This window comes from Eriocheir sinensis, chromosome 12 (genome assembly GCF_024679095.1).
Source record: "Eriocheir sinensis breed Jianghai 21 chromosome 12, ASM2467909v1, whole genome shotgun sequence".
NCBI lineage: Eukaryota > Metazoa > Arthropoda > Malacostraca > Decapoda > Varunidae > Eriocheir > Eriocheir sinensis.
Genome location: NC_066520.1, coordinates 22,361,760 through 22,385,749, shown reverse-complemented (window position 1 = coordinate 22,385,749; position 23,990 = coordinate 22,361,760). Strand labels below are relative to the sequence as shown.

The window sequence follows — 23,990 nt, the reverse complement described above, 5'->3', positions numbered from 1 at the left end:
ATGAATGTAAAATAGATGAAGGAAAGTAGAAATTAGTAGAAATATACACACAACAACAACAACAACAACAACAACAGCAGCAACCCAACCCAACCCACATACAACCCAATCCAACACACACACAACCCATCTCAAACGCACACTCCCACTCGCTCTCTCTCCCTCCCCCCCCCCCAACAAACCCACACACACCTTTTCCTACTCTAGCAGCGACCTAACCTAACCTAACCTAACCTAACTTTCCTAACCTAACCTAACATAACTCTACTAACCTAACCTAACTCTCCTAACCTAACGTAACCTAACACAACTCTCCTAACCTAACCTAACCCATCTCTCCTAACCTAACGTAACCTAGCACAACTCTCCTAACCTAGCCTAACCCATCAACTCTCTACAACAACGACTAACAAAGACAAAAAAAGGAAGGCTGAGGAGTGTATAGTTTGCCAGCAGCCGCGCGACACGAGACTCCCGGACAAGCGGCGGCAATTTCCATCCATTATGTAACTTTGAGGCGGCAATCTAGACGCTCACGACGGATTAATTTTGATGTGCGAACTTTCCAGGTAAATTAGGTAAAGAGGAGGAGGAGGACAAGGGGCCGATGATTTTGTGGACAGGCTCGAAGGGGGCACTTATATGATTCTTACGGGGAGAGAGAGAGAGGAAAAAAAGAGAGAGGGAGAAGAAGAGAGATGGAGAAGGAGAGAGACAGAGAAGGGGTGGTGGTCAGAGGGGGTACAGCTTACATACGCAGCTTAATCTATACAAGAAGCGAAAGGTTGGGTTTGCAATAACTTTAAACATAAAACGAAGTGACATCCGACTCTTAATTAAACACGATGAAAGCTCTAATAATTTACCATCTATAAGTTTATTCCGTTTATTCCAACACGAGACGTTATAATAAGCTCTAATAATAACATCTAAGGGCGGAGACGGAGCGTAATGTAATGGTCTGTACATCACGAGTCGCGGGGTGAGGTGTGGAGGCCTTGAACGGTCCACGTGCTATAGGGTGTTGGCTAGACTATGCGGCGACAGCGAGAGGATTTGTAGCCCTCAATTATGTAGCCATCCTAAGTCTGGGACGCGCCTTGCAGCTGTACACGGGCGGGCGTCGGCGTGAGCGATATCATGTAGGTGCAGTGACTGGTGTGGGTGGCGCGTCTGGCTGTCTCTGGGAAAATGTATAGATGCAGGTCAGGCCGCGTGTGTGTACATCTCCGCGTGTTCCGTGTGACGCCGCCCCGTGATTTGTGAAGCCGTTAATGATAATGAATTGGGGACTTGCTTAGTATAGTGTCACTTGGTAGTTCGTTCTCTGAGAGACAGATAGACCATATTTCGGCGTGTTCTGGGTGGCGTGGACCCGTGATTTGTGAAGCCGTTAATGATAATGAATTGGGGACTTGCTTAGTATAGTGTTGCTTGGTAGTTCGTCCTTTGGCAGACAGACAGCCCATATTTCGGCGTGTTCTGGGTGGCGAGGACTTGATTTGTGAACCCGTTATGATAATGAATTGGATTGGAGATGTGTTTAGTATAGTGTGTTGCATAGTAGAGAGACAAGCCTCAGTATTTCAACTCGTTCATCGTGCTGTATGTAATAATAATAATAATAATAATGTATGTAATAATATGTGTTTTGTGTAGTAGTTCGTGCTTAGGCAGACACAGACAGATCACATTTCAGCATGGTCTTTATGCTATATACTTTTGATTTGTGAAGTACTGTTGTTGAGAGTTAATATGACAGTAGTTTAGTCACGTTCATCATACTCTTTTTGTTTCCTTCAGGTATACTAAGGACGTTCATGCAGCTTCCCCTTGACATGAACAGGACAGAAGCGAGGAGAAGAGAGAAAAGAAGAGGAGAAGCATGGAAAGTAAGGAGGAAGAAGGCAGGTAGGGAAAAATTAGCTTCTCATTGCTCTTTTTATCTTCTCCAAACTCACTTTTCTGACTTTTTTACACCCAGCAGAATTATGGTGGATCTGTATAGCGCTACATTTTTCTATAGAGGCTTCGAATGGTTTCAGAATGTATAAATATCTAGGAAGTGAACTGAACTCCCTTTCGCCGTGTGTAGTGGTTCAGATGGACCTCAGGAATAAATCTCGTGTAGGTGTTTATAACTAATCTTCGGGAGTAGAGTTGAAAGTATATGTTATAGGTACACGTGGGCTAGGTGCTCGTCTCCATCGCCTGTCTGGAGAGCTGAAATTTCTTATCCAGAACTATAAAACAACAAACTACGCAATAGATAAGCATAAACTGTGGTATTTTCACGTATATCGCTAACTCCAACGGCCGTCTTCTATATATGTTAGCACTTTTAGGATGTGTGTGTGTTTGCGCTACCAGAAGCATAAAACAAAAACGAATCGCGTTGTAAGTAACCAGAAACTGAATGAGCGTGTTTATCCGAAAGCCGTGACCCAAGAGACGCTGACCGCTGACCAAAACTTTCCTCCTCGCCTTCCTCACACCTCACGTCTCTGCCAGCCACACCAACGCTCACCCAAAGAGGAACAACAAGAGCCAGGCCGTGGAAAATGGTTTTATTGCACCATCATTGAGAACAACACAAAGTAAGGGCTAGAGGGAAGATGGGCCGTCGAGGCAATTATCCCCCCGCTAAAACCCCGTATAAAATAAGTTTGTACTAGAAGTTTATTGTCAGGTTTATGAGAGTACGAGAGAAATTGTTTTATGGGAGGAGACTAAGGACGAGAGTAGAATGCAAGACAGCCATGTACTCTGGAAGGCTACAGTGTGGAGGGGCCCTGAAGAGTAACGCTTTGGAGGCACTAACAAGAAGAAGGGTAGAATGTATGATGGAAGGGGAACTCAGGCAAAAGTAGAAGGCCATCTTTAGCGGAGAGGAGGGGCAGCAGGAGAGGATGACATAAGCTGGAGAAAGAGCGTATGGTGAAGGGGGAACTCAAGCAAAGGTAGGAAGCAATCTGTAACGGGAAGGAATGACAGCAGAGGAGCATGACAACAAAAGCTTTGAGGGTTAACTTAATCATATAGGTTGGCCGCCATGATATCTCGATTCGGGCTTACATCATGGAGGTACTAATAGAGTAATGGGGCTTATACCAACGACCTGAAATGTTAGTTTAGAATAGATCTGATTTCGTTAGAGGTCTACCGTTCTTGGCGTTGTGGCAGGGCTTGTCGTTGCCGAAGTGATGGCAGCAGTAGTGTCACGTGTTCCTACCTTGTGACGTTAAATTTTGCTCCTTTGAGGGCAGCGCTAACTCGAGTCTGAGGGAGCACTGAGAGAGAGTTGTGACTATAAGGGTGAATAATCGTCTAGTTTAGCTGGAAGAAGAGGAGGAGGAGGAGAAGAGGAGGAGCTGGAAGGGGTGGTGTTGGTGGTATAAGTTGAAGTGGTGATGGGAAGGCACGGAGTAGTGGAGACGACATCGGGGGGCACACAGCCGTAGTAGGTGAGGGATACCGTGGTCGGGGCCGTGGCGGTGAAGACTACATCCACCGTGCGCACAGTTGTGGTCTTGAGCGTGATGACGGCCTCGCTCCGCATGAACTTCGGCGTGCGGCTCCCCTCCACGCCGCCGCCACAGTCGCACGAGGGCAGCACCACCTCCATCATGTTAGAGGTAGTACTAGGCTCGATGCTTTCCCCTGGCACCGGCGGCGTCCTGCAGGGGAGTGAAAGCATAAGCCAACCGATAAATTAGACCATGGAATAAGTCACCTTCCCAGTCAGTATTCATTTACGGTTATTAAAAGCAGATCAAAGGCTATAAATAATGAGTCTCTCAACACGCTGCTGCTTAAAGACAAAATCAGAAGTAACTCTTAATGACTGCCGCCTCTATTACTAAATCTAGGTCATTCAGTAAGTCAGTAATTCACATTCTCAGTCAGTATTCTTTCACGGTTATGGGAGGCAACAACCAGAGGCTACAAATTATGAAACCAAAGGAACATATCACAAAACGCGGCTTATTATAGAGAAAATAAAAAGTGGCTCTTCATATTTGCTCCCTCAGTTGACAGCATCACTAGCCCCCCTGGTTCATGCCTTTCATTGATCGTCCCTCCGACCCTTACGTGCTACAAGAGTCAGTGTCGGGGTGACTTACATCGTGACGGTGACGGTCGGCGGCGCGGCGGCTGTCCTGAGGTGCGTCGGCAGCGGGTCACCAACAGGACACACCGACACGCCAGGCCCGGCGGTGGTACACGTGGGGTACACCAGTACAGTGTGGCTGACGGTGCTGACCAAGGTGCTGAAAACCGTCTTTATCGTCAGCAGTCTGGTTTGCGTCGCTGGAAGGTCTTTGTGCTCGGCGGGTGCGGCCGTGTTGGAGGCAGCGAACGGCGGGATCTCTGCCTCGGCTCGACATAGTAAACTGACGCTGAGGCTGACGGCGAACACCAGGTGGAGGAGAGGCACGGAGACTAGGCTGCGTCCTGACATCTGCGGGAGGAAAGAGTCGTTAGTGGTTAAGTTTGGAGGACATGCTATAGCTGCGCGTTGCCTCGGTGTTCATCTCCGTCTCCGAAATCAGCTTGAGTAGTCTGAGGTCTTGCAGGGTCGAGAAATACTTTAACTTCAATCCATTTGCTATTTTTTGCCTTTGTAAGCAAGATCATGATAAAGGTTACGATAGTGATAAAGGTAGTGATGAAGATAGTGATAAGATAACGATAAGAACGATAAGATAATGATAAACGATAGATAATGTAGTGAAATATTTAAAAGTACCTTCAGATGTATCAGTAAGCTATTTATATCGTGTTTGTAAGCAAGATAATGATAAGATAATGATAGAGATAATGATAAAGATAATGATAGAGGTAATGTTTTGAAGTGTTAAAAAGTACGTTTATTATGTATCAGACTACTCTTTTTTTTCTCCTTTGTAAGCAAGATAATGATAAGATAATGATAAAGATAATGATAAAGATAATGATAAAGATAATGATAAAGATAATGATAAAGATAATGATAAAGATAATGATAATGATAAAGAAAATGATAGTGGTAATGTTTTCAAGTGATAAAAAGTTCGTTTATTATGTATTAGACTGCTCTTATTTTCTCCTTTGTAAGCAAGATAATGATTAGATAATGATAAGATAATGATAAATAAAATGATAGAGGTAATGTTTTCAAGTGATAAAAAGTTCGTTTATTATGTATTAGACTGCTTTTATGTTCGCCTTTGTAAGCAAGATAATGATAGATAATGATAAAGATAGTAGTAAAGATAATGATAAGGGTCCTGAGGTTTAGAAGTGCGTTCATACATATCAGAAAGCTATTTGTTCACCTTTCTAAGCAAGATAATGAGACTGCAACTACTAATCTAATTACAAACTAATCTTTCCTTCTGGCAGACTTTAATTCTTTTCATATTTCCTCTTAAATCCCCAAAATCATTCAAACAAAAACACTTTAAAATATACCGCCTTAGCTTCCCTTTTCCCCTTAGTGGTCTTCCCCAGACTTTAATTCTTTTCATATTTCCTCTTAAATCCCCAAATCATTCAAACAAAAACACTTTAAAATATACCGCCTTAGCTTCCCTTTTCCCCTTAGTGGTCTTCCCCAGACTTTAATTCTTTTCATATTTCCTCTTAAATCCCCAAAATCATTCAAACAAAAACACTTTAAGTATATACCACCTTAGATTCCTTTTTCCTCTTAGTCGTCTTCCTCCGCCACCCATTTGTTACAGGGACAAAAAAGAAACTCCAAAAAACAAATAACAACGACTTTAATAAGACTTGATTGGACGTATGAGAACGGAAGTAGAACATTGCGCTTATTCTCAGGTCTTTGGGGGATATCTATCTGTCCACAATTTTGCTGCACACTTTGGTACGATTCTCAGTGTGTCAGCGCGGCGGTAATGGGTGAAGGAGGAGAGGGGAACGTGATAGCAGAGGAGGAGCAACAGGGAGAGAGAATAATGACTTAATAGAAGGGACCAGGGTTGTTAGGGGGTGGAAAAGGCGGTGGAGTGGAGACATAAGTTAAAGGAGGAGAGGAAGGAGGAGGAAGATGAAAAAAGGGGAAGGATGAAGCTGAGGAGGAAGAGGAGGAGGAAAAGAAATAGAAAATGAACAGGAGAAGAACTAAGGAGAGGGAGAAATAGGAGAAGGTGTAGGAAAAACGAAAACAAGGTGAAGGAGAAGGAGAAATGGAGAGTAAAGAGGAGGAACGGAAAGAAAACTAAGGAGGAGGAGGAAGAGGAGGATGACGAAAAAGGGGAAAAAGGAGGAGAAGAACCAGAAGATAAGAATGAGGAATAGAAGAAACACGAAGAAGCAGGAAGAGGAGGAGGAGGAGAAGGAAGAGGAGGAAAACGAGAAAGGGAAGAAGAGGAGAAAGAGGAAAAAAAGAGAAAAACGAGAACTATGAAGAAGTAAGAAGATGAGGAAGAGGAGAATTAGGACGAATAAGAAAGAAAAGAAGGAGAGGAGGAAAATCAAAGGACAAAAAATAGGAAAACTAGAACTATGAAGGAGGAAGAAGAGGACAACAAATGAAGGAAAGAAAGAGAGAGAGAGAGAGAGAGAGAGAGAGAGGAGAGAGAGAGAGAGAGAGAGAGAGAGAGAGAGAGAGAGAGAGAGAGAGAGAGAGAGAGAGAGAGAGAGAGAGAGAGAGAGAGAGAGAGAGAGAGAGAGAGAGAGAGAGAGAGAGAGAGAGAGAGAGAGGTGAACAGGATAAAAGAACGCGTAGAAAAAAAAAAAAGAATGGGAAGAGGAAAAAAATGAAGAAATTAAAACAATGTGCTCCCCCAGAACTTCATCCACACCTCACCCCCTTCCTCACCCCTTCACCCCACTTTCTTAAGCCTCACATAGCACCCCATGACCCTCCCTCACCCCAGAAGCCTTATTCACCCCTCTTTCACCCCACGCACCCCATCCAAACCTCAAGACACTCACCTTCACCCCCAAACCCTCACCCCACAACCTCACCCCTTACACACGATACCTCACAAAATATGACTGGTGGAGTGCCTGTCAGTAGTAGTAGTAGTAGTGGTAGTAGTAGTAGTAGTAGCAACAACATGTATTCCTCTCCCTCTCTCCCTCCCTCTCTCTCTGGTCAAAAGAAAATCACAGCGGCGTCAAGGTTATACGATAGGGAAGGCTGGACACGCATCGCTAGAGGGCGGAATTGGCGGGGAGGGTTCCAGGGTTCCTATGCCACGTCAACACGCCTCCAGTAGCATCACACCTTGCCGGGGGGTGGCTGGGGAGCGTGGACAGGTGGGCGGATGAGCGGGCGGACAGGTAGGCAGTGCTGGAGGCGGTACGTGCCGGGCTTAAGGATAACACCTATTTTATCTTTCTCTTTCCTCTCCTACCCGCCGCTTCTGCTTCATGACGCTGCTTGTTGAGGGGAAGTGGGAGGGGCTACACACACACACACACACACACACACACACACACACACACACACACACACACACACACACACACACACACACACACATGCTCGCTATCGTAACCGTTTAGCGCGAATCTAGATAAGGCCATGAAGTATTTAGGGTAGAAGCGAGGAACGAAGGGAAAGACTGTGGCTGGCTGGCTGTTGTTTAGGTAATGTATGTAAACGAGAGAGAGAGAGAGAGAGAGAGAGAGAGAGAGAGAGAGAGAGAGAGAGAGGGAGAGGGGAGAGGGGGAGACTTAACCGAATATGGAGTAGGAGAAACATATGGTGAGGAATGTAGACTTTTCCGGCATGACTGCAGGGCAAAGAGGAGGAGGAGGAGGAGGAGGAGGAGGAGGGAGGGAAAGGAGTAATAACCATTGCTAGTCACCGTACCAACCAACGACTCCTCCTCCTCCTCCTCCTCCTCCTCCTCCTCTTCCTCCTCCTCCTTTTCCTCCAGAGGCAATAACACCACACCACGCATCACCATTCACCACCAGCATCACCACCACCACCATCACCACTATCACCATTCACCACCACCACCAGCATCCTTTCCTCGTCGCTGTATTTAACTCCCGAAATCCTTTGCCGTCGTCGGGGAGGAACATAAACACACAAATAACGAACTCGCTCATGCAAACATTTTCAAACTACTAGTATACGTAAGGGAAACAGATACAAACTCCCGCTGTAACACACACACACACACACACACACACACACACACACACACACACACACACACACACACACACACACACACGAATGGTCACTTCTCTTCAATGATATCAAACGTATTCCTTCCTTCATTACTAACTATCTGTCTTAACATACGAATTTCTGGGCTAAACAATCTCTATTATCTATACAGTGTTCAAATCAAACTTATTCACGCTATAATAATCTCTCCAGAACTTTACTAACTCGATTTTGTTCATTCTCGTAACCTTATTTTTACGATAGGAACCGTACTAGAACCTCCCTAATTCGATCTTATTTTGTTCATTTTCGTAAACTTATTCTCACGATCGGAACCTTACTAGAACCTTCCGAACTCAACCTTATTATTATTTTGTTCATCTTCGTAACCTTATTCAAACGTTATAAACCTCTCCAGAACCTTCCTTACCTTACTAACTCAACCTTATTTTTGCTCATCTTCGCAACCTCATTCTCACCATAGAAACCTTACAAAAACCTTCCTTACCTTACTAACCTCACCTTACTAACTCAACCTTATTTTGCAACCTCATTCTCACCATAGAAACCTCACCAAAACCTTCCTTACCTTACTAACCTCACCTTACTAACTCAACCTTATTTTGCAACCTCATTCTCACCATAAAAACTTCACCAGAACCTCGCAAACTCGCCCTAATTTTCCCGCTCATCCTCGTAACCTCCGTATCATTCACGCATGCAAGTCACCACCGCTAAACCACAAAGGACTGTGAACTTCCTACCGACGTCACATACACACACATACACTTGCTACACGCCACGCCCTTGAGAAATCCTATACCTTACCCTACCTTACACCGCGCTCTCCCCTCTCGCCCTCCATCCGTAGCCCATTCTCCGTTACCGGGTTCGTTTCATTAGTTTCAAGGCCGTTCCAACCCCTCCAGCTTCCTTACCTCTCCTTACCTTGCATTCCTTACCCGTTCCCTCTCGTACCTTGATTTGTCTCTTCCTATCCCACCCACTTCCTATCTCTTCCATCTCTATTCTCATCTCTTCCCTTCCCATCCTTACCAGTGTCTAAGTCTTTCTTATTTTCCCGTGTAGTCGTGTATTAGGTCGTGTGAGTTGATGACCGATACAAGAGAGGAAGGAAGGACTCAGTAGCTTGATAGTTAATTAGACAGGGTGGAAAGTTGGTTTATATGTCAATAATAGGGTTTAAATAAGGGATGACAGAGGAGAGAGAGGTTTAACATGCATTAGGGAAGGAGAGAGAGAGACCACTAGCTTGATAGATCGTAAATAAGAGGCGGAAAGTTGATTTAGATGCACGAATAGAATTGATAAAAGGGATTACAACAGAAGAGAGAGAGAGAGAGAAACCTAGAGGTAAAACAATAGGAGAATCAGAGGAAGAAGAGGAGAGAGAGAAAACACCCGGTAGTTTAACACATAATAAGAGAGAGAGAGGAAACGAGGGAGTAGACGTTAAGAAGAGAATTGAGAGAAAGAATTACAATAGAAGAGAGACCCACAGATTTAACTATAGCAGAATTAGGGTATTGGTGCATATTTTGAACTGAGGCAAGGGACGTCGGGCAGGGAGGAGGGACGGAAGGGACGAACGGGGGAAAGGCAGACTGAGGATTTAGATAGAAGGGGTTGCAGCTGTTGTTTGGCCTTGTAGGGGAGTTGTAGGGGAGAAGGGAGAGGGTGTGATGCGTGAGTTTGTTTTTGTGAATGCGAAGACAACAGGATTTCGTTTGTCCAATGGCGAGGAAGTTGTTAAATAAGAAGTCCTCGGTGTGAGGGTGAAAAATAACATACGAGGAACATAGGGAAAACTTTGTGCTCAGAAACTTTATATTGTGTCCTCAGAAACTTTATATAGTGCTCAGAAACTTTATATTGTGCTCAGAAACTTTATATTGCACTCAGAAACTTTATATTGTGCTCAGAAACTTTATATTGTGTTCAGAAACTTTATATATGTGTTCAGAAACTTTATATTGTGCTCAGAAACTTTATATTGTGCTCAGAAACTTTATATTGTGCTGGGAAACTTTATATTGTGCTCAGAAAATTTATATATGTGTTCAGAAACTTTATATTGTGTTCAGAAACTTTATATTGTGTTCAGAAACTTTATATTGTGTTCAGAAACTTTATATTGTGCTGGGAAACTTTATATTGTGCTCAGAAACTTTATATACGATCAGATAATTTTTCGTATGTGTTTTTTATATAGAATTTTAAGAGGAAAGAAAAAAAATATGCATAAAAAGATGTGAGGCAGAAAATAAACTAATATACCTTTGAAAATTTTACATATGATCAAAGAATTCTTAGTACGTGTTTTTTTAATATCTTTTTTAATGTGGAAAGGAAAACAATGCATCGTAAGAATAATTAAAACGATATTTCTCCTTTATGTCTTATTTTAACGTAGAGAATATTAGCGAATCTTCGTTATTTGCGTTCACTGTTAGAAGAAAAATTTATTCATTCACGCGCCATTCGAATCTGCACGAATTTTCTTTTATTTTCCTTTTTAGTTACGCATAAGTCATCCAGTTATACCACTTAAGTGTTATGTTGTGTTTAATATTAAGCTTCTCTCTCTCTCTCTCTCTCTCTCTCTCTCTCTCTCTCTCTCTCTCTCAACACAATATCAATTTTATATATATTTCACATCTTCTATACAAACGAGATAAGCTTGCAAATGATACCTATATATTTTAATGCAATATATCAAACAGGAATGAATTTAACACTATAATTTAGCTCCGCAGTGTAATATTATGTGATTTATGGTATATAATTAGAGAGAGAGAGAGGGAGATCGGAGGGAGAACGGACCTACCTTCATTCGGCGCGGGAGAGATGGAACGTGAAAATGCGACTATTTGCGAACGTGCACTTTCTTATATAGTCTGTACTTTTCCTCCCATGGCTCCTCCCTTCCTCCGTTCCTTTCCCTCCCTCCCTCCTTCCCTCCCTCATACTTTCCTCCCCTTTCCTCCATAACCACCCTCCCTCCATTCATTCCTCTCCCTCCTCACCTCCATCTCCCTCCCTTCCGCTTCCCTTTATGTGCATTCATCCCTCCTCCTCCTCCTCCTCCTCCTCCTCTCCTTCTACGTGCCTCCTTTCTCTATACCCTTCTTATCCTTTTCCTCTCTCTCTCCCTCCCTTCCTCTCTCTCCCTCTCTCTACCCCAGCTGTCATATCTTTCCTTTTTTTTGCATACATTCACTAACGATGTACGATGTTGTTTTTCTCTCTGCATCCACGAGAGATGATAACCATTGGAGGCTGAATTTGTGTTGTATGAATCCGACTATAAGAACAGAGATAGGCAGAGAGAGACGCAGACAGACACAGACAGACAGAGGCACAGACAGAGAGACACAGACAGACCGACAGACATAGACAGATAGATACTTAACAGACAAACAGAAAGGCAAACAGCACTTATAAGACGGACAGAAGGCCAAACTGAGATAGGAAAGCGGGTTAAGCAGGAAGGAGGTTAGGAAGGCAGGGAAGACAGCAGGACTGCAAACAGGAGGATAGAACAGTAGGCAGGCAAGCAGGCAGGCAGAACGGGATAGTGGACTTTGCCCTTCAAACACCCTCCTTCCCTTACCCTCCTTCCCCTCCCCCCCTCACTTCTCTCCCTCCTTCTCTTCAACTCTCTCTCCTTCTGCTCTGGGCGTAGCCGGAAGCGTCCTAATCGAATTATCTATGACCCGTGACCCCGCCCCCACCTCACCCCCTTTTGCTCCTGCTGCTTAACGCCCGCCCATGCACACACACACACACACACACACACACGCAGAGTTGATATGTTGTTAGTATTGTAATTCTTTAAGTTATGGTATTTTTTTTTCCTAATCGTCAATGTTGTTATTATTTTTTGTGGTATTGTCTTGAGTTAGTTATTGGTTATTATTTGTAATCTCAGTGTTCTTATTTCCTTCTTCCTGTATTATGTTTGGATTTCATTGTTTTTTATTGTATATTTCTATTTTTATGTTTTTATTATTTCTGTTTTTCATTGTTTGTCTGTTTGGATTTCATTTTTTTTTTTCATTATCTTATTCTCATCTTTCACCTACTACTACTACTGCTACTACTACTACTACCACTACTACTACTACTACATCTACTACTATCATTATCATTCCTCTCACAGTCTCTACATCGCCCTTTCATTCCGCAGACATGTTAACCAGACAGGCAGAACGACCCATCACCTCCCTAGGGCAATCTCTCATTCCAACACCTTCTCGTAGTGACATGGAAAAGAAGGGAGGGCGGTACTGGGGGCCTCGTGCTGCAAACCCGTCACAGCGCCTCTCCAGCATGCGCGTGTGGCCGGCAGGGACGAGACAGCTAACAGGACACCAGCTGGAGAAACCTAAGCGCTGTGGTGAGCTTGTACCTTTCCCTCCCTGACACCACCGCCACCGCCACCGCGTACGTCCTTTCCTCCTGCTTGGCTTCCTTTCCTCCGCCTCTCCTTCCGCTCCCTCTCTCTCCTTCTTCTCTTTCTCTTCCTCCTCCTTCTCTTGTTTATTACTGTTACCGTCCTCTTCCTTCTCTTCCATTCGTTTCCTTAATTCCCATCACCTTCCCCTCCTTCTCTTCCTTTTATTTCGGTGTTAACCTTCACCTTCTCTTCTCCTCCTCCTCCTCTCTCCTCTTCTTATCCTTTATTCACGTGTTACCCTCTTCCTCCTCCCTTTTGTCTCTCGTTTGTTTCTGTGTTATCCTTTTCCTCCTCCTCCTCTCGTATATTCCTGTTTAGTACCCTCCTCCTCCTCCTTTTCTTCCTCTCCTTCATTCTTGTTCACCCTCCGTCTCTCCCTCTTTTCTATTCCTACGTTATCCTCCTCTTCTTCCTCCTCCTCTTTCTCTCGTTTGTTTCTGTGTTATCCTTTTCCTTCTTCTCTTCCTCTCGTATATTCCTGTTTAGTACCCTCCTCCTCCTCCTTCTCTTTCTTCCTCTCCTTCATTCTTGTTCACCCTCTCTTTTCTATTCCTACGTTATCCTCCGCTCCTTCCTCCTCCTCTTTCTCTCGTTTGTTTCTGTGTTATCCTTTTCCTTCTTCTCTTCCTCTTGTATATTCCTCTTTAGTACCCTCCTCCGCCTCCTTCTCTTTCTTCCTCTCCTTCAGTCTATTTCACCCTCCGTCTCTTCCTCTCTTCTCTATTCCTACGTTATCCTCCTCTTTTGTTTGATTCTGTGTTTTCCTTTTCCTCCTCCTCTTTCTCTCGTATATTCCTGTTTAATACCCTCCTCCTCCTCCTCTTTCTCTCCTTCATTCTTGTTCACCCTCCTCCTTCTCCTCCCTCTTCCTACTGCGGTACCCTATCCTCCTTCTCCTCCTCGTCCTTTCCCCGGTTCCCGCCCCGCCAGACAGCAACTGATCGCTTCCGCCTGACTCTTACTTAATTGCAGGTTACGCGGCGCTGTTCACGACGAGCCGAAAGTTATAATAAGTTGGCGACCGCGAGGCACGACAAGTTTCTCGATATACCTGCCTGTCGCGTGTGTACAGTGCTGGCGTGTGTATCACAGATGTATATTACTGACTCTTGTTGTTGGTAGTAGTAGTAGAAGTCTTGTACGTTAGGCCAGTAGAGGTAGTAGTAGGAGTGATGGAGTTGGTAAAAGTAGTAGTAGTAGCCATGGTAATAGTAGTAGTAGTAGTAGTAGTTCATGACACACTAATACTACAGATAAGCATTAGTGTGGCTATGATAGAGTGGACAGCTTCACCCCGGCCTGATCACTTGCTAGACTCGTAATCGTGGGGACTATCAGCATTATAGAAACGAGAGGAGGAGGAAGAAGAAACGAGAAAGATAGAAATCTGCATATATAAAAAGAACATACGATAATGGCCAATCTAATGGTGACCTAAGGCCCTTCACTACTTCCACGACCACCACCAGCTGTTGGCAAGTCAGTCTTGCTTTTCTTAACCCTCCTTGTCACCCCAACCTCCTACCTCTCCCCCCCTTACTCTTAATCACTTCTCCCCACTTCCCTCTCTCTCTCCTTCACATCCCTCCCCACTTCCCTCTCTCTCTCCTTCTCTTCTGCATATCCCTCCCCATTTCCCTCTCTTTGCTTTTCCTCCACTGCATTTCCCTCCCCCCTTACTCTTAAACACTTCTCCCCACTTCCCTCTCTCTCTCTCTGCTTCTCCTCTTCTGCATTTCCCTCCCTCACTATTTCTTCTTAATTTTATTTTACTGTATACTATCTGCAGTTTATCAGTATTCAACCCATCAATCATCTGCTTTTGTATTCCATTTCTATTACAAAGTCTTGTTCAACACCTAGGTCCACTTCCACAGTTTGCCATGATGAGTTAGTCAGCCTCGACATCAATACCAAAGACTTCGAAAATTTCCCGAGCTGTGTTTTGTGTTCATGTGAAAGTTAAGAAATTTGTGGAAGCCATTCAGGAAGTCACTTATATGTATCTGGTGTTGGATCGAAAACCTAACCATTATGGAGTGTAGAAGATTAAATAGTTGGCTTAACCCAGTAGCCGCAGGAGAAAAAAATCATCACTCACGCAAACCATTTCATAATATATATCAATGCATTTGTGATCAATTTATGCATCATCTATTTTGGGGGGTTTCATCACTCTCGCAAACCATTTCATAATATGTATCAACGCATTTGTGATCAGTTTATGCATCATCTATTTTGGGGAGTTATATCATGGCAAAAATCTGGCCCGTCGCTGGTACACGGTAAAGCCGCAAAATTGGCCTGTCACTGCTACCGGGTTAAGGACACACAAGGACATAGGGAGACTAAACGATTATTTATTCACATAAAAAATTAATGAACTCAAAATAAATCGGAAGTGATCTCGAGACAATCAATCTTTCAGTACAAATCCTTAGGGTTTACGAAATGCAATGAATGAAACTCGCAGACATACTACGTACTTCACAGGACATTGCGTGTTAACTATCTATAGTATATCACATTTTTAGGTTACAGGAACAAGTGTGTTTTAACATTAGAAATCAAACTCCTCTTGCACACTTGGTAACTAAACAATAAATGAAGCAAGAGTGAAGTGCAAGAACATGATATTAGTTGACTTATTTGGTATAATTTTCTACCTTGTAATGTTTTAAATACTGTCAAAAAAATCCTAAAATTAATTGGGGCAAACATATGACACTTGCATGATAAAACTTGAATATTAAACAATTTAACACCCTCCTCCTCCCTGTCAGTTCATATCCCACACCCCTTGCTTCCTTCCTCCACTCTCATCCTTGCCAGTTCATCTCTCACACCCCTCGCTCCCTTCCTCCACTCACCCTGTCAGTTCATCTCCCACAACCCTCGCTCCCATCCTCCACTCTCCTCCCTGTCAGTTCATCAGCTATCTCTTAGTAAACAGGAGGGCAAGCCTTCACTTACAGCCTTATTAGAGATATTACAGAACATTCATATTTATACAATACAAAAATATAGCTTCATCAAACAGAAAGTTGAGACATTAGAGAACTGAAAAATATAAAAGCTATAACTGGATATCTTTCCTAATCAAGCGTTTGTGGTGTTTGCAGCGTGGCGGTCGGATCAGTGTTGTCTCTTTCTCTTCATTGCCGCTGTCTGGAAGCTGGTGGATGGCCCGTTGGTGGAAGGCATGATTGCGCGACCCCTTGCCTCCTGAACACCCACCTGGAGAGACAACAGGGAGATAATAGGTGGTTTGGGAGATGTAAGAAAGACATTATCTCCAACCAGCCTCTTGCAGACTTTCCAACCGGCCTCTTGCAGACTCCTTACGTTCTTATGTTAAAACAGGAAGATGTAGAAGAGCAAAAAGACACCCTGTTTGTGGAAGGTGTAACTGGATGACCACCTCACCCCTCAGCCACCCACCTGGGAAGACATGACCACAGGAGGTACAAGAAAAACATAGGCAAAACAGGAAGATGAAGAAGGACAAAAAGATCCCTCGTTTGTGGAAGGTATAAATGGATGACCACCTCACCCCTTAGACACCCACCTGGGAAGACAAGACCACATGGAGACATAAGAAAGACAATACCAAAACAGGAAGATGAAGAGCAAAACGTCAGAGAGAAAAATACGAAAAAAATTGTCCTCACTATATACAATACTTTGAAATATACTGAAAATCTGGCCTGAGAACATTTGAACACAGTGCACAGGACCAGTTCAGTATGCAGGCTTCTTAGTGGAAATTAATAAGAGGCCGAGGTAGAATGCAAACTGTAAGACTGAAGAGAAAGAATTGTTAGTACCAAACCCGGCAACATATCAGACCTGTGTCCTTCAAGATGCACTCGCTGTCCTTGTCCTGGGTGACTTTAATGCTTCTACTGACACTAAGAGGGCTGGCTAAGAGTCCTGTGCTGGTTCTCAAGGCATTTGCTCTGGTCTCTGATACTAGGAACTCACAATTCTTAACCTTCTTGATCCCGCACAGTTCAAGAGCATGAGCTGTTGGTGTCACTGGTACCAGAGTCAAGGGAACTAACACATGAGTCATAGCCAGCCTCTCTTAACCTGGTACTATAAGACACTTTCAGTTCTCACATCAGCTATTTCTAAAGGTCAAAGAGGGGGTCACTCGGGTTCTAATGAGTGTTTCTTCAGGTTCATTGTACAGAGGAAGGGTTAAACTACCACCAGAAACTGCCCCCCAGACACATTCTCTCTCTCTCTCTCTCTCTCTCTGAGCCCACACCCCACAGGATGTCCCCCCACAGTATGTTTACAAACCCCACAGACACAGACGCCCCAGACACTCTCTCTCTCTCTCTCTCTCTCTCTCTCTCTCTCTCTCAGCCCACAGACCCCACAGGATGTCCCCCCCACAGTATGTTTACAAACCCCACAGACACAGACGCCCCCAGACACATTCTCTCTCTCTCTCTCTCTCTCTCTCTCTCAGCCCACAGACCCCACAGGATGTCCCCCCACAGACACAGACCCCCCCCAGACACATAAATGACCTCCCCCTCCTATTTACTCTCTTCCTACTCATAAGTCAGTCCATATATCCATCTACCTTCCTCACATCACCTCTAATATGATTTACAGTTCTTGTCTTCAGTTCCTCACATCTGACTGGGAGCAAGAAATGGCATTGGGCAGTTGTAGTATATGCCCACTAACTACACCTGACATTACATTACCTCAAAGTGTACAAGAATCCCCCAGTGGTCTGACGGGAAGCTCTGCGTGTTGGTGACCTTCTCCAGACCCACCAGACCAAAGTGGCGCGGCAAGGCTGTGGGGATGGAGGAGGAGGCGGGGGCACGTAGGTACACTCTGTCAAACCTCATCCGCGGCTTGAACCTCCCGGGGAACTGAAACGGGGTGGAGACATTGTTGCCAGATTATCGTACTCCGAGGATCATATTTACTGGTTTCTCACCCATAAATATTGCCAAGAAACACATAGAATTAACCATTTTAACGATAACCATGTATGAACGCAGTTATTTGGGTGATTACAGTAGTTTTGGCGTCGGAAATCGAGCAACATAAGAGACCGAGTATGTAAATCTGGCAACGTTGGGTGGAGCGAGTGCATTGTAATATACCCTTCATTCTCACCTCATCAGATGAATATAAATACACTTGAAAATTATGACCCTTGCTTGGAACCTACCTTGGATATGGAATGAGTAAATGCAAATCTGTAATCATATTGAAGACTTAACTAAAGGGATGAATAAATAGTGAATTGATTTAAAACTCCATCTGTCAACATATCTTCTGCTGGCATTGTATAAAACTCACATATTAGAAAGGTGACGGAATATTCACCATTGTGCTATTACGGTTATGAATAAAAATGCTAAAGTCAGTATCTATTTTTTTTTTTTTTTTTTTTACGTTGTTGCATATTGCGCCGGTAGGCATCTTCCCGGTGGGGCCTGATGGTCGGCCCAAGGCTTCTTCCAGGTGGGGCCTGATGGTCGACCCAGCCCGTTCTGGTGCAGGCGAGTGTTTATAGTGGCGCCATCTTGCATTGGCTCATGCTGCCCCCCGGAACTCGTTCTTGATTCGCTTGGACGGCTTCCTCTAGAGTCCGGGTTGATGGGTGGTCTTCAGGACAGCATGTGGGTAGTTTTAAGCCACTCGGCGGTGACTGAAAAATCCGAGTGGTAGCGTGGGGATTCGAACCCGCGTCGTCCATCACGCGGTGAATGTGGGCCCAGTACGCTACCAGTTCGGCCACCGCCTACCCTTCCAAGATGAACTTTTTATCCAACGCCTACATATATCTAGATTGAAAAAGGCAAATAATGAAGATGAATTTCTGAAAGCGCAATAATCGAGAGAATAATAGAAACTTAATACACAACAAAAGGACACACATGCTCCCACACTATTACAATTCAGGCTACACTTAACCAGAAGGACACACATGCTCCCACACTATTACAATTCAGGCTACACTTAACCAAAGACTCCAAACCTCTTTATTGGTGTTCCGGGTGGTGTCCCAGGTCCAAGTGCATTCAGGTCTCTTCCCACACGCCTCCCACACGTCAACTACGCCTGGGGGAAGTCCAGCCTCAACAACCTGTGAAATATGTTCTTTTAACTAAGTCTACACAAGGCAAACCGAAGGACCAAAGTGGCACAGGAGTATGTTTAAATGGACATGATAACGCTGATTCTTCTCTCACCTCTTTGTCTCGTAGGTTAAGGTCTCCAGCAAAGATTGTTGTCACCTCGGCGGGGCTGTCCTTCACCTTCCCAAACGCCAACTTGAGCTGCGCCACTCGCTGACTAGCAAACTCAGCGGTGCTCTCCAAGTGGGAATTATACAGATGAAGCTTCAGGTCCCCTATGTGTGCCTGTGGAGGGATAGCACACACATTAAACTGATGCCCATTTAAATGCTGCTTTATTCCCTACTTCCCTTCCCTCTCATTATTATTATTATTATTATTATTATTATGACAGTATTATTGAAGTCATCATCAAAATAGCTATAATAATGTGGTATCATAGGACACACTATCACTCACAGATCAGTTTCAAGTTCCTAATTATCGTTAATCTTCAACAGTGATCAAGTTTACAGTATCACCAATGACATGCAACATTGCTGGCAACACTAAGATAAGTGTGTTGATTATGGTGATCTATGGTGCTAAGATAAGCAGGGATCTCAAACTATATAGACTTACTGACATCAATTTCAGCTTAGTAAGTCTTGAAAAAAATTTGTAATAACCCTTTGGATAATACTAAACTATGTTAACCCAACTGCATATGAGCATTTTGTGTCTATATCATAAATTCCATCCTCTGATCTATTTGCCATTGCTTTCATGTCATACATGACCACAATAAAGTATTAGCTTGACTATGAAAGGTGTTGGCGAGTTTTCACCTTCAGTCAATGTAGTTGTTACATTAATATCAACACCAGTAACACACTGGACTGTTAGGTTTCATCTGTGGAAGAAATGCAAAAGTAACATATTATCTATAGCATATTAGGCGACACTTGGACCTCAAATTACTGCCCATAAAACTCACAGAAGCTGTTTGAAGGTAGCAAGGTGTTAATATGTCACTTCATTAGCCAATCGGAAGGACTACAGTTACTGGGCTGTGACCTCCCAATGACACAAGCCTGGGGTCACCTTATAGGCCAGAAAATACAGTACTATGAACTATGGTTATCCTCAAACTCAATTTAGCACTAGTCACTCCTCACCTGGATTATGCCACTCTGTTCTGCTCCCCTATCATGGAATCCATACAGAAAATTATTACTCCAATGATTCAGGAGGCAAGACACTTCCCAGCAGAAAATTTTGAAACACCTGTATAAAGTCAAGTCAAGCAATTTTAAAGCAAGAAAATACTTAGAATAATTAGAAAGCATGTTATGACCAGTACAGCTGAAAGTTTCAGTGATATTAATGAAGTTACAGATAGGAATGACGTATGGTTAGATGACTCGTACAGGCTCATGGGCCTCTTGCAGACTTATTTTGTACCACTACTAATTTTATTTGTGTTTATGACCACCCTTCATTAGGAGTCCATTTTATAAAAAATTGAGTTTAATGTGGAAAAGAAGCATGTCAGAAAAGGAATTTGCCTGTTACAACTTTGATAACACTTGAAATCAAACCCACCTCCACACACAGCAGGTTGCGACCCATGGAAGTGTTGGCGAAGGGCACAACTGTCTGCCCATCAAAGTGGACTGTGGTGCGCTGCAGCAGTGTGGCGGTGAAGTAGTCATCGGTGTCGCCCATGAGGAACAGGTACTGGGGCAGGAGATCTTCCAGGTAGTGACACGTGTGAGGCACTACCTCTTGTAGGAAGACTATGTCTGGCTTCTCTCTGCATTGAAGGAAAGACAAAACACGAATTTCACATGTAATCTTCATGGTAGAAGTAAGGTTGGGGGCAAGCTCTATAGTTGTGTACAGCCTCGGAGCTTGCCTCTGTCCCACTGGTTCTTGAGCCTGTGGTGGGTGCTAACCACTGCACCACAGAGGCATGTGGTGATGATAACAACACATTAGTACACAAATATGGTGACCAAAAGGGTTAAAGTAAGGTAAGGCTAAGGGTATCTTCACACACAGCAGAGCAAAGTGACCATGGTATTGACGAGGACACCTTCCCTTCCCCCTCACTCACTTCTCAATGGTCCTTGCCACAGCCTTGGTCCTCTTCTTCAGGTTCTTCTCATCCAGTCCATCAAGGTTCCAAGTCATGAAGGCAAAGTTCTTGGGTGCTTCCTCTGTTACAAGTCCTTCCTTCACCGCCGACGCCAACTTTGAGCTGCAATACGAAAAATGTGAAGATGTGACTGGCGGATGGAGTGGGTTGAGTAGGCGGTCATAAGACTTGCCAATAAAAAATTACTGATATAATATTTGCATGATGAATACTGGTGCTACTGTATTCCTACTATAACTCTTTGATGCAATTGCTTTTGTAACTCAGAAATATAATACCTACAAGCAAAGGTCTGGGAAATATCAGACACCATCACCAGGTCAACCCAGACATAAATAAATTGTTGCATGTGGTGTCAAACTTACTCAAATGTGATCTTGACCTCTGGCGATCCAATATCCTGCAGGACCTTGCTGTCACTCTCCGCCTTGTCCTCAAAAAAGGCATTGACTGACCGCTGAGTGTAGTGGAGAAGTAGACATACATTAATGAGCCATAATCAGTGTTGAAAAGATGTTGAGTTATTTAAGAGAATTGTAACTAATGGGTCATCATATACTACAGCAATCATCAATATATCCTTGTCCCAGAATATTTTGTTTGTAGTTTTCACATATAAGTACATGTAATAGGATCCTTAGCACATTCCGCCTCCTTCCCCTACCTCAAGGTCCCACTCCCGGTCCTGCAGGTAGAACTGAGCAAGAGCCTCGTCTGTGTTGGTGAGCCCGGCAAACTGCTCCACAAGTTTCTGTCAGGATAAGCAGATACACTTAACCCCTTGACTGTGGATTTCCTACAAGAAGACCTCACCAAGCTACAGGAATGGAACAAAAAGTGGCTGCTACAATTCAATGAAGAAAAATGTAAAGTCCTGCACCTTGGGAGAGGATATCCAGCATAAACATACCACACTGGGAAAACACTCCACTATCCACCACAGAGGCACAGAAAGACCTGGCAGTATATATGTTACCAGGCTACCAGTGAAGGCAAAATCCGTGGCAATCACAGCAGACGGGTTAAATCACTGATGTAAGACAGTATGGTTAGGCAGTTGTTACTTAGGGTGACAGGTTATTAGTTAGTTATGCTGTTAGTTTTTGTAATTTTAGTTTTGGTTGTAACGAGTACGACGAACAAGAGTTTTTATTGAACTGTTATTACTCCATGATGACTAGCAAAGAAGAAGAAGAAGAAGAAGAAGAAGAAAAAGAAGAAGAACAAGACACAAAAAAAGAAGTACTTCCCCGATAATTTGCAAAAGAAAAAAGAAAGAGAAGAAAGATGAATTGCAAAACTGTTACTCCCTCGATGATCTAGAAGATATGCAAAAAAACTACATAAAAATAATTAAGAAAAAGAAAGAAGAAGAAAAAGAAAAAGAAGAAGAAGAAGAAGAAAAAGAAGAAGAACATAAGACTTATTAAAAACTAACTTTGATAAAAAAAAAAGTTGAAGACAAAAACAATAGACAGACAAAAAATATATAAAAAAATCACAACAATTTAGTAAAAACAATTTAGTACATATAAACAAAGACACTTATTACACAATCCACTAGAGGCAGCCACAAAACTAACCTTAACTCCTTAACACAAGGGGCGCCAGCCCGGCGCCATCCCATGCGCCTATAACATATCCGAGGTGCCCGCGCCCTCGTCGCTGCTAATATTTATACAAGTTATTTTATATTGTATATTTATGTTATTTATGCTTGCATCTCATAAATATTTGTTTCTCTTTACGCATACACTTAATTCTGCATGTTTTCATCAATAATACATGATGATTATGTTGAGTTTATGGCTGAAAACTTGTTATATTCAGTAGCAACATTTGAAATTAGGAGCGCGCAGTGATTTCAGATACGGCACGGGGCGCTGTTTTGACCCGCACGTAGTGAAGGGGTTAAACACCACACTTACGAGACTAACACTAGTATATTCATTCTTTCCCCGCAGCATCCAAGAGTGGAATCATCTCCCACCTCATGTAGTTAATAGTCCCACTCCTGACACATTTAGGAATAGGATCACCAATCATTATCTCCCTAATCCTGGCACTTCACCACGTCCCAATACCTTTCCTCATCCTAAACCTTATCCTAATCCTGTCCTGGCCCTTTGAATCCCCCGCATATCATGCCACCCGAGAGTGGCCCTCTACGGGTCCCCTAGAAATGAGTGAATGACGAATAAGAGCGGAAGAGGAGACGAAGACAACCCCCGCCACCCCGCCCCGCACACACCCTCCCATGGCCTCCCCGCACATTGACGCCACATGTCTCCGGGCCACAAGGCTTGCCAAGGCCTCCACACGTTACCTGACAGGTGGCCACGTCGGGGATGTTCTCGTCCTCGGCGCCCTCGCTCTCTCCGTCCGTGAGGCGGATTTCCTCGTGCCGCTCCTTCTCCATGTTTACCCCGTGCTTGGCCTTGGCCTGGGGCTGGGCGCCGCGGAGGCTGCCTGGTAGAGCGGCGGTGCGGCGCCCAACTCACCCAGCGAGGCGGGCGTCTCTTTGGCCGACTGGTTAAGCCGTTAAGGAGTGGCTTTCCCGTCTTCCTGGCCGAGGGTTCGATCCCCGGCGCAGGCAAAACCCTTTCCTGATCTGGATTAATTTCTTGTGTGGTTCGTGACACGTTGTGGTTGTGTGAAGATCTAGTGAAATTAAATTACGGCGTTACAGAGTGACTGCTTGAGGCCAAAGCGCAGCTACGACGTAGTCGTGGACTTTGTTCACACCCCAGGGAGGTATTATCTGGGGGGCCTCGGGGGGCTATAGCGTCAGTACAGCCCCTCTTGTTTTCTATGTCGGCTTGAAAATGACTAAAGTCTAAAAAAAAAAAAAAGTCACCCACTTACGCATGCTCGCTTTGCTGGTTCCCCCCCCCCCCCCCACCTCTAACCTATGATTCCCTCTAGCCCCACCACCACCCCTCAATATCTGCCAGAAATTACGGGCCTACGCCCAGCCCACCCCAACACATGCAGCCAAACCCGCCCAAAACTATAATCATCAGTAACACACACACACACACACACACACACACACACCTTGCGTTGTTTATTCATCTCATCACGGGTTTTCGACCTTACATTCTTCTAAGCGGGGGG

General features: G+C 44.0%; 2 protein-coding genes and 1 long non-coding RNA gene across 8 annotated transcripts in view; 1 reads left to right on the top strand and 2 right to left on the bottom strand.

Annotated features, from left to right (window-relative positions):
- The window catches only part of LOC126997645 (uncharacterized), a 155,018-nt gene extending 139,130 nt beyond the window's left edge, over positions 1 to 15,888 (top strand). For 5 of the 6 annotated variants that reach the window (XR_007752234.1, XR_007752235.1, XR_007752233.1 and 2 more), the window contains 3 exons: positions 1,804 to 1,911; positions 12,348 to 12,557; positions 15,740 to 15,888. This is a non-coding gene — a long non-coding RNA (uncharacterized LOC126997645). The remainder of the gene's footprint in view (positions 1 to 1,803; positions 1,912 to 12,347; positions 12,558 to 15,739) is intronic. The other variant, XR_007752236.1, reaches the window with a different exon arrangement.
- On the bottom strand, positions 2,554 to 11,019 carry LOC126997644 (uncharacterized). The gene is made up of 3 exons (XM_050858858.1): positions 10,986 to 11,019; positions 4,125 to 4,462; positions 2,554 to 3,677 (listed from the first exon to the last, which is right to left on the bottom strand). Exons 1-3 carry the CDS (start codon positions 10,989 to 10,991, stop codon positions 3,308 to 3,310), a joined length of 714 nt encoding a protein of 237 aa, XP_050714815.1. The 5' UTR covers positions 10,992 to 11,019; the 3' UTR covers positions 2,554 to 3,307.
- Positions 14,958 to 23,619, bottom strand: LOC126997642 (tyrosyl-DNA phosphodiesterase 2-like). Its single transcript, XM_050858857.1, has 9 exons — positions 23,200 to 23,619; positions 21,538 to 21,624; positions 21,239 to 21,330; positions 20,832 to 20,975; positions 20,318 to 20,528; positions 18,848 to 19,018; positions 18,634 to 18,741; positions 17,342 to 17,515; positions 14,958 to 15,854 (listed from the first exon to the last, which is right to left on the bottom strand). Exons 1-9 carry the CDS (start codon positions 23,290 to 23,292, stop codon positions 15,753 to 15,755), a joined length of 1,182 nt encoding a protein of 393 aa, XP_050714814.1. The 5' UTR covers positions 23,293 to 23,619; the 3' UTR covers positions 14,958 to 15,752.
- Positions 23,620 to 23,990: the final 371 nt, after the last annotated feature.

What these genes read in the sequence shown, in the direction of transcription:
- LOC126997644 (XM_050858858.1), bottom strand. An exon ending in CCGACCGTCACCGTCACGAT is followed by an intron (nt 3,678 to 4,124) that starts GTAAGTCACCCC and finishes ACTCCCCTGCAG; the next exon opens with GACGCCGCCGGTGCCAGGGG.
- LOC126997642 (XM_050858857.1), bottom strand. Translation starts at nt 23,292, where the DNA reads ATGGAGAAGGAGCGGCACGAGGAAATCCGCCTCACGGACGGAGAGAGC. An exon ending in GCAACCTGCTGTGTGTGGAG is followed by an intron (nt 19,019 to 20,317) that starts GTGGGTTTGATT and finishes ATCCCTCCACAG; the next exon opens with GCACACATAGGGGACCTGAA. An exon ending in GGATTCTTGTACACTTTGAG is followed by an intron (nt 15,855 to 17,341) that starts GTAATGTAATGT and finishes TTGTCTCTCCAG; the next exon opens with GTGGGTGTTCAGGAGGCAAG.